Genomic DNA, 10087 nt, shown 5'->3' on the forward strand with positions numbered 1-10087 from the left:
AAACCGAACAGGGTGACTTCGAGAGACGAGATGAGGCGCTGGACAGAGAGAGACAGCAGGATGTGTGGATGAGGTGCTTCGCATTCAGTCGATAGAATGCTAAAGCACACGCTGTCAAACAAAACAATAACATTGTTTCATCCAGGTTTCCATTGTTGTTTAGGAAGAGCATTCGCGCACACCCACCTGAAGAGATGCAATTTCTGAGCCGCTGAAACAAAAGGACGGCTTGTGTACAATCAAATCGCCACAGTTATAGGAAATATATCGTAGTTTAAAGCTACGTTTTTACTCTGAAGGCGATGTTTATTGAAGGCCGCAGCTGTGAGACATCAAACGATGCTGGTTTTGCTTGAATATTCAAGCGTCTCCACAAACGCTCGCCTTCTTCCTACGTTGGTCTGCCGGCTTTCCGGGAAAAGAAGGAAAGCAGTTGAGGCAGGCATGAGGGCTCGTGATTGACAGCTCTCCACCCCTGCCATGCCATTTAAACCGCCACATGTCTCGAGTCTGGTGTGATCAGATCCATTTTGATCCAGATCCAAACTCAAACAACGTTCCCACTGTCCTTCATCTTTGCTGCTCTATATGGAGATGATTTTCAGCCCTCGGCCCACCCTCAGTTCCCCCCACGAATCTGCCCCTCGTAGAAACATACCTGCATCTCTATTCTTCCGATGCCAGCTCTCATGGAATGTGTGGAAAGCTCTCGGATGTTTTGTACGGTCATCTGGTAGAATTATTTGACTGTATATTCAGCATTCTTTTGAACACCCTCTCCTTACATTGATTGAATGAGCTCCTTGGTTTAATGCATTTCCAAGAGCAGTTATCACTGTGATTGCCGGCATGTGTTTTGGTAAAATGAGAAAAGCCTAAAACCCTTCAGTTGAAATGGCTGTTAAGGTTTATGAAAATAAACGCATGGGGGGGTTTTTTGTTTGTTTGTTTGTTTTTGCACAACATTAATGCACTTATTTGCAGATGATCTTATGAATAATTTCACAATTTAAACACACTATTCGTTTTATTTGATGTGTTTTTACGCTTGTGTGTTTTATGTTACTACACAAAAGGCCTATAGTTTAATAGTCTGGTTGATGCTTAGTTCTGAGAAATGTTTTTGTTTCTCCAAATTTCAATCTACGAAAAAATAATTGATCACCTTTAGCGCATTCGCACAATTTAATCTAAAATAAATGAAAGATATGTTGTCTTCCATTAACCTTACAGCCATTAATCCATCATTACTATGCAAAAACATAGCCAAAAATCCCGGGACTAATGTTTTTTGTACCGTACGCTCATTTTTACTTGCATATGCCTAATAGAGTGTCTGATAAAATATACATTAGTCCTCCCTTATGAGCTAATGTAAAATAGACTTGCTTGCTATTTCAGTTTAATTCTCAGCAAATTTTTTCGATGCCACTTTTAAATACTAATAACTAAATTAAACAGCTTGTGTTTTTAAACATTAATTTTTTTCCTGCAAACCTTTCTTTGGCTTCACGGCTTCATCGGTGTAACTGTGCAGTCTTTATAGCTCCCGCAGAACCTTTTGTGAGTGAATTTCAAATTCGAGTTTGTAGTTTCAGCCAGTCTTTGTATTTTTTTTTGCTCGTCATTTGTGATTTTTAAGCCATGAACAGGGGCTTGAGAAATGCACGCAGCTCCTGCAGACTGGTTTTCATGTGAACCATGGCAGGAGAATGAATGCGTTAGGCGCGAGGCGGTTCTCCAGGTGTGACTTTTTTTCTCTGCTTTTTTACGCCTCATCAAACTCACTGTTCTTGAGTTTCAGGCAAACAATTATTGTCCGTGCTTCATTGTTTGTGCCACTTCCTCACCTGACCTGAGGAAATCCAGATCAGGGAAACTTCTCCTTAAATCACACGCAACATCAGCCCACCAAATGCCAGCACAAAATAGCACGAGCTACGGCATTATTCCACCTAATACTTCATATTGCATTTATATTAATGTTCTTTTTCTTGTTGTTGTTGTTGTTGTTGTTGACACTGTAATTCCCAGCTGTATCCCAATAAAAATCTCGAAATATATCCGCAAAATTAAGCAAATACAATTGGTAGGCTATGTTTTGTTGTATGGATACATGATTAACACAAAGAAACCGTAACCATGGTCCCTCGAATCAGATTAGCTGGACCAGCTTCAATCAAAGATCAAAATCTATCAGAGCCAGCTAATAGCAATGATTATAAATAATGGCTATGGGTGGATAAATAGCTCAGGCAAATGCACTGCTGGATATAGGCTCTCCAAAAGCCCTGTTCAGACAATGCAGGCACAAATTTAAGGTAAATACATACCGTATAGAGAAAATGTTTTACTTGCATTAGTACCCGACATAGAGCACAGTCGAGGTAAACCACCTGCCCGTGTAAAGATTCATATGCAAAATACCGTCCTTCTAAAGGCCACGGGATCTCCGTATCACGTAAATATTAATATAGCCATTGATTTCACCCGCTTTTAAAGATCAAAGAGAAATCAGTGGTTTAAATAAAGAAGTGCATGTACGACGTTCTTATAAACGGTGCGTAAAAAAATTCCGTCTTTGATTCTAGTTGTATTTAGAGTCGTTTCAAACGTTTCCAGTTTTGAGAAGAAACGCGTCTGGATTGTTTACTGTGCCAGTAACAGAAGTATCACTATAATGATAGACTAATCATAATCAGAACAATACCAAATAAGAATTAAATATCATTTCTTACAATATTTGAAAAAAAAAAAAAAAAACTAAATAAAAATACAACGAAATATTTATCCCAACTGTCGCAAGACATAACATTTCGCTGTTTATCCTACATTTTTTCCGTTTAACATTTACGGGCTACCACTGTCACACACGGAAATAACTGTCACGCTGATCTCCTGCTGTTAATATTTACGAGTTTGCCCGTTTTGGCGAGCGATGACAACTGGTGCTATTGCTTATCAAAATTATGATTATATGGTTGTCTTAGCTAGTCTCGCGAAGTTGGCTTTTTTTCACCTGTGAAATGTCTGGACAAGGAGCGTTGGTTATCCGCGCGTCTCGAACGAGGTCTGTTTTCCGCGCGCTTGTTTACCGAACGCGCGTGTTGCGCTCGGCCACCGCGCGCCCAAATAACAATAAAGCGTGTGTCTGTCATGACACGTAAACCTACTATTCGTTGGGTGTGTTTTCCAACTGTCATAACAAGTAATATTCTGACAAACTCCTCCCTAAGACTTTATGGATCACTAGTTAAGAAATATATTTTCAATGCGAGGCGAGCGACGAGCCACTTGTCGAAATGACGAAAACAATTAATTTCGCGTGCACTCCCAACAGTTTTATTATCGCGCGAGCGTACTGAATGCGCGAGTGTTTCGGTTGGCCTTCGGTGTTTATTAAGATTTAAAATAGCGTTATTGTAAACAGAAATGCCTGATCAAATATTGCACTGATATGCAAACAGGAGCAAATTACGCTTTGCTTTACGTTGAGAACGTATTGAAAATGCGTAATTATCTCCGGCGCGCATCAGGAGCCCCATTACGTTTGCAAGTGTTGAATTCAAAGCCTCAGAAAAGCAGCTAACAAAAATTTACTAAATGAAAGGGGTCTCGGCGCAAGGAAAAAAAAGTGTATCTTTGTTTGCCCCTCTTTGTTTACCGCGGAATTTTTTTCATTTTACTAATTCATTTCAATGGCTTTCAAACTGGAAAATGGAAATGTTGCTCTTGCCCTCTATTTCAGCAGCCGCGTCCTGGCAACAGAGCAATTTTCTATCATCAGGGATAAACGGCATCGAACAGTACATTCGGATAAAAAAGCCTGTGATTGCTGGCCTTCCTGTCTGTCATCTCTCTAGAAAATCCTCTCCCCCAGACCTGAGCCGTGTGCTGTCAGAGCTAATAATGTCTTCTATTAAGTCGAAAAAGAACCCCGAAAAATCCCACTGTTCTCAATTGTGCAACATTCTCAAAAGATAAAAGATATTTCGGCAGAGCCACCTTCATTTGGATGAACCGAAAATTAATGCTCGTGAGAGGCAACGTGCGCTTCTGCGATTTTTAAATTGAACACTGAAGCGTCCTTTGAGGTCTGCGCGTGGCTTCTACGCGGCCCTGTGTTCTTCTTTTCTAGATAAACAAACTTCTTTGTTGTGCGTGGATAAGACATGTGCAGTACGCCATACGCAAAGCTATACTCTGTCTGCACTTCACAGGCCTCGCTCGCGTTAGACACACGGCTGTCAACAACGGACAGGATCTTAAGTCCTGTTAGTGCGAATGTACGTTCATTAACCCAGCAGTTAATCAGGAGGAGCTTTTAGCAAGAATGAACAGCTCAAAATCACAAGCCTTAATCGCGTATAGGCTTACCTTAAAATATATATAGGCTATTAATCTTATTTCATTTAAATGTTTGGCATTTCTCAATGCTAATATTCAATCAGGTTTATACCCGTATTTAAGAGCCGTTTACATATTTCCTTTTTTACGTTTTACGTCTCTGACTTTGTCACCGGCTTCCAGTCAAATGAAGAATCTCATCCGGAAAGTTTACCGAGTCAGTTGAACGTTTAGCTCTGAAATAAAATACACGATTTAATGCGAGATCCGGGCGAAATGGCTGGGAGGGGTCTGGTGGTATTTGTTCTCCTCTGTTGATTTCTATTGTAGTGATCTCGCGCAAAATACCGACAGCTGCGCGTGCTATCCATCTGCCTTCGTTTTGCCTCGCCACTTCCTCCGCTCAGCAGCCGTGGAAATCCGTCGACGCCTGCGAGTCTGCGTCCAGCCGACGGGGCTTGAGTTCGGGGGAGAGCGGACGCGTTCAGCCGCCTCTGCCGGACCGGCAAGTCTGTGCAATCGAGGCGGCGTCTTTCCGTCCGAGCCGGTCAACGTGTCTGTTCGGACGGACCACAAGAAGATCCGGCGCGCTTTCGGAATGAAGACGATTCCGTTTCAAAATAGTTTTGTGATAAGGCTGCGTGGATGCGCTCGAGCGCCGGCATGTCCACACAGATCCCATCTCTTTCTCTTTCTTTTTGACAGAATTGTAACGTGATACTTAGGGGTTTGCGTGGATGCTTTGCTATGATTATATTCTCAATAATAATAATAATGAATAATGTATAATTATGTAGTTACATTAAATTGCATTTAATTGTATAGTTTACATAACCATTTAAATAAGCTACATTAAAAATAATTTAAGCAATACTAAAGATTGGTTTCGGCTTTATAATGCAGAAATGAAACATTTAAAAAACATATATATATATATATATATATATATATATATATATATATATATATATATATATATATATATATATATATATATATATTAAAACTAGAATATGTTTTGGTGTGTCCAACAAAATAGGCCCTATTTATAATTTTTTATTTCATTTTTTACTTATACCACAGTGGTTACGGTGTTCCTAAACTAACTCAAAGGCGCATATTTTATTCATATTTTTATTAATTATAAATTTTTTCCTCCTTAGAAAATAGAATACAATTTCTTTACAAAACAACAGCATTTACGTTAATTCAGCAGCACGTAAATAAATGCATTTTTAATTGAGCCTCGTGTACAATCTGCGCTAAAACACATTCACGGCGTGCTGCAGAATTTTGTCAGCTTTTATCAAATAATTTAATAGATCAGCCCCTGGATAATATAACCGTTCTAGCTGTATGTCCTCAATTTGTCAAAGGTAAACTGTCAACACGGGTAGCAAAGGTACCAAACCATACAGTCTCGATCAATTAAGCACTTAAAGTGCCAGCAAGAAAGCATAATTGGGAGAATTGTTTGCACCATGCCAAGGCTATATGTCTCTGGTTTCGTTCTCCCTTGCTTGACAAACGTTTTCACACTGGTCGTGCAGCAGCATTAATCAATCAAATCCCCGATCACGGTACTGTTAACTCATCTGACAGTAGCATTTAAGCAAATGCAAATAATATTTAGAAGAAACAAAAAACATCACAATAGCCTAAATAAAAAGCTCGAACGAATGATCTGTCGCTCCACGTTTCCTCTTACCTGGCGTAAGTCTTTAGAACTCAAAATGTTTGATATCTTGACTACATGAAGAAATCCAGAAGCTTTCAGAGCGACCAGCTGCCTTTCTGTCTTTCCCAAGTTCAGTCCACCATGGAAAATGGTTATCTACGCCGCTTGTGCACTCTTAAATCCGGCAAAGTAAATAACATCCCTGGTAATAATAGCAAGGTACGCAGTTCTTGTTACAGAAAGGGAGAAAATTGAAACTAAATGCTGCATTTAGGGCTACCATTTTTGATAAGAGGATAATTGAGGCGACACTGGTGTATAATTAGCGGATAATTTATGCTATATCCACTTTTAATCCACCTCCCAAAATAAACAAGGTCCATAATCATTACAGACGAATTGTTCTTAATTTTATAGCGCCAGTCTGAATACAGTGTAACGGATAATCAAAGAGGATTTGGATATAACTGATTGCGACCGTAATTGCGTTTTCATTACCATTTAAAGTAAATTTATGCCATATCATGAGGAAACTCGTTGTCTATAAAATAAAAATGGAGTGAGATGAGAATGAAGAAAGCCTTACGGTTGTAGGGGTGTATTTACATCGTGGTTTATAATGTGATCTCGATTTGCCAAACCACAAACTGCACTTGTAATTTGCATATATTTTCAACTGTGACTGGCTCGTGATTACTACAAGGAAAGGCTGTCACTAACCCGGGCCTTTCAGTGACTGGGGCTTAATTAAACCAGACCATATCTGGCGTGTTTAGTAGTTCACGTGAATCCTCTCTCGAGTCGCTTAAAACGACGCTTTTTCTATTTTGGCATCGTTCGTTTTCACCTAGGCTTAGTGTGTGTGTGTGTGTGTGTGTGTGTGTGTGTGTGTGTGTGTGTATATGTGTATATATATATATATATATATATATATATATATATATATATATATATATATATATATATAAATTTTCTATACTGTAAATCACACCCTATTTATTTAAGTGTTGTTCTGCGTGGGTTTTATTTGCGTTGCTGCGTTATTATCGTGGATTCTGCCGTTCTGTGCATGCGTTTATAGATTAACGACCGTATAAAAGTGACTTTGAAGTTGCACGCAAGGCAGTCGGAGTCGTGTTCCATCGGTTCGACGCTTTAAGCGTTCGCGGGGTTTGTTTTGGTGAGCGTTATCTGCCAGCTCCGCCGCGGTTACGAACCACGAGATTAATTACTTCGATGGCAGCGCGCGACATTGTTTCCGGAGTCGCGTACCCGAGCGGGAATTTAGTGAATATCGGAGGGATATCCCGGCATTATTATTCTCCACATGGTTATGGCTACGGCGGGAGCTGTTAAGGTAGGTTAACTCACTGTGAAGTCTCAGCTAAAGCAGAGAACTGATGACGTTAGGTTGAATGACCAATCGGAAGGCGCTGCCCTTTGGAGACAAACCATTTTACTTGTAGTGGCTGCATCAAGTCTGGAAGCAAGGACTCAAATTTAACAGAATCCACCTTAAAATCTCTGCCTTTACTCAAGCCCACCTTCCACCATACCGCGTGAGAATTACAGGACAAAAAAAAGGATAAATTGTGGAGGTAATAACGCAATATCTCCTAACCAAGGAGAGAAAGAAACGAACACAACGAAAGGACTCATTTGGACTTCGGAGATAGGGGGTAAGTGCTCTCAAAGCAGAAAATTTGATGATGACCATGACTACGATGGCTGACGGTCTGGAGGCTCAAGACTCGTCAAAATCTGCTTTCATGGAGTTTGGACAGCAATCGCACTCACAACAGAGCTCCCCGTCGATGGCCGCCAGCCATTATCCGCTCCACTGTCTCCATTCCGGCTCTCATCATCATCATCAGCACGACAGCTCTCCGTACTCCGGATCGAACTCCTATAACAGGTCGCTACCTTACTCCTATGTAAGCCATCCCCACCACAGCCCGTACCTGCCGTCCTACCACAGTAACTCCAGCGGAGCACAGACCAGGTTAGACGCCACAGGTAAGCGTATTCGCACGCGTAAACACACAGCCCCGTTTTCATTGTTAAGCTGCACTTCGATAAAAAACGCGACGAGGACGTGCACCGCAGGGCTCGCATTTAAAGCACCTTACCCGCTCTCTTTTGTTCTCTGCCCCGTCCTATGGCAGCGATAGCGGCGTTCTCCTCGAAATGATTTACCGCGTTCCGCCAGTGATTCTACCCACCATTGCAAATTATAATTAGCATCTAATTGTCTCCGTCTCGACATGTCACTACATGCAATTTCCTAAATATGACAGACAATGTAATTATGCTATAGAGCGTCTGAACGAACATTTACAGATTGTTTGTGTTTGTCGGGGGAAATATTCCCGCGTTTAAAATTCTGTACAGACTTATGCATATTTATTTACGTGCGGGAATCATTCCACAATGTTCGCCCTTTTCAGAACAGCAGAAAACGACAGTGATTGAAAACGGAGAAATACGTTTCAACGGAAAAGGCAAAAAGATCAGAAAACCGAGGACGATTTATTCCAGTTTGCAGCTCCAGGCGCTAAATCACCGTTTCCAGCAGACCCAGTACCTGGCGTTACCGGAGCGCGCGGAACTGGCTGCGTCCCTCGGGCTCACGCAGACGCAGGTGAGATGTTTGCATTATAGTGTGCTGTGCTTCTCATTTAAGTCGAGTGCTATATTTTAACTGTTGTTGCTGATTAACGGTGGAATAATGGAATAATGTTTTTGGATTTTTAAAAATAAAATAAAATATCATGTTGCACTAAATCAGCTTCTCTTAAAAATTTAGCAACCTTTTTTTTTTATTTATTTGTCTTTCAGGTAAAGATATGGTTTCAAAACAAAAGGTCCAAGTTTAAGAAGTTGTTGAAACAAGGCGGTAACCCCCACGAGAGTGACCCTTTGCCTGGATCCATCGCCCTGTCCCCGCGCTCCCCAGCCATTCCTCCTATCTGGGACGTCTCAGCCTCCTCTAAAGGAGTAAACATGTCTGCTAACAGCTACATGCCCGGTTACTCGCACTGGTACTCCTCGCCTCACCAGGACGCCATGCAGAGATAGGCAACTAGTCGTTTTTTGTTTTTAGGACAGAGGCCTTGTTGACATCCTGTCTTCGCCCAGTTCACGTGCGCTAGGACGCACTTTGTCACCGGCTCGATAGAGACATATTCTGGCCTATTAAGGGGACGATTTCTTTTGAAGAACGAAGACGTGGTGCGGCGAAGGTCAGCAGTGGAACTAACTGTCAGTAGCATCATAAACAGATCGACTAAAAAAAAAAATCTGTTCTCACGTTTGACTCTAATCAAACACATTCATCGCCGACGTGAAACCAGAACGGGAAGCTAAACGTTTTGTCGCATCAGGCGCGCGCGCACGCGCTCGAGTCGCGTTTGAAAACGAACTCGAAGCTTTTGGGTAGATGTTTCTGATCATGCAAATCCGAGCAATTCGATTGTAAATATATTGTCCGATTTTAGTTGTCAAAAACTTTTTATGTTTTGTCATAAATGGAGTAAACATGACTTCAAGTAACGTGTCGTGCCTTTTTTTTTCTTTTAGACACACTTTTGTGAATTTGATTGTTGGACTAATCTGCGCTTAATGCATCATTTCTCTACAGTTTCTGCGTAAAAACAGGACCCGCAAACGGCTTGCACGATAATATGCAAATAGTTACCTTCACGATATGACATTTTTTTTCTAACGCTGGAAAGATATCTGAAGCAATAGCAAAATATCTTACCCGAGCTGGTGGTTTCTCAAAGTGTTTTTCCTACAGAATAGAGCCGCATCTTGTCCATCTTGTCATTCTCTAGCTCAATTATTAAGGTATTGACAAAATGTTTTTCCCCTTTCTCTCTGCCTTGATCTGCGAGACGCTGAATGCCTTTCGCCACAGGATCGATCCTGAACAAAGCATCCAGCTGCAGTCTCGTTCAATATGAAGGAGATATTTGGGACAATTTATGGGTTTTATCCAAGAGAGGGTTTTTTTTCCATTCTCATAAATGCAGACATAATTAGGGTAATTTTTGATGTAGC

General features: G+C 41.0%; 1 protein-coding gene across 1 annotated transcript; it reads left to right on the top strand.

Moving 5' to 3' along the window:
* Positions 1 to 7098: 7098 nt before the first annotated feature.
* dlx6a (distal-less homeobox 6a) lies at positions 7099 to 9573 on the top strand. Its single transcript, XM_043217057.1, has 3 exons — positions 7099 to 8041; positions 8473 to 8666; positions 8864 to 9573. The coding sequence occupies exons 1-3, from the start codon at positions 7732 to 7734 to the stop codon at positions 9101 to 9103; spliced, it is 744 nt and encodes a 247-aa protein (XP_043072992.1). The 5' UTR covers positions 7099 to 7731; the 3' UTR covers positions 9104 to 9573.
* The last annotated feature ends 514 nt before the right edge of the window (positions 9574 to 10087 follow it).

Source organism: Puntigrus tetrazona, chromosome 19 (assembly GCF_018831695.1).
Source record: "Puntigrus tetrazona isolate hp1 chromosome 19, ASM1883169v1, whole genome shotgun sequence".
Lineage (NCBI taxonomy): Eukaryota > Metazoa > Chordata > Actinopteri > Cypriniformes > Cyprinidae > Puntigrus > Puntigrus tetrazona.

Bases quoted from the DNA above. Each gene is read 5' to 3' on its own strand.
- dlx6a (XM_043217057.1), top strand. From the start codon at position 7,732: ATGATGACCATGACTACGATGGCTGACGGTCTGGAGGCTCAAGACTCG. The intron at 8,042-8,472 runs GTAAGCGTATTC...CGCCCTTTTCAG, and splicing joins GACCAGGTTAGACGCCACAG to AACAGCAGAAAACGACAGTG. The intron at 8,667-8,863 runs GTGAGATGTTTG...TTTGTCTTTCAG, and splicing joins TCGGGCTCACGCAGACGCAG to GTAAAGATATGGTTTCAAAA.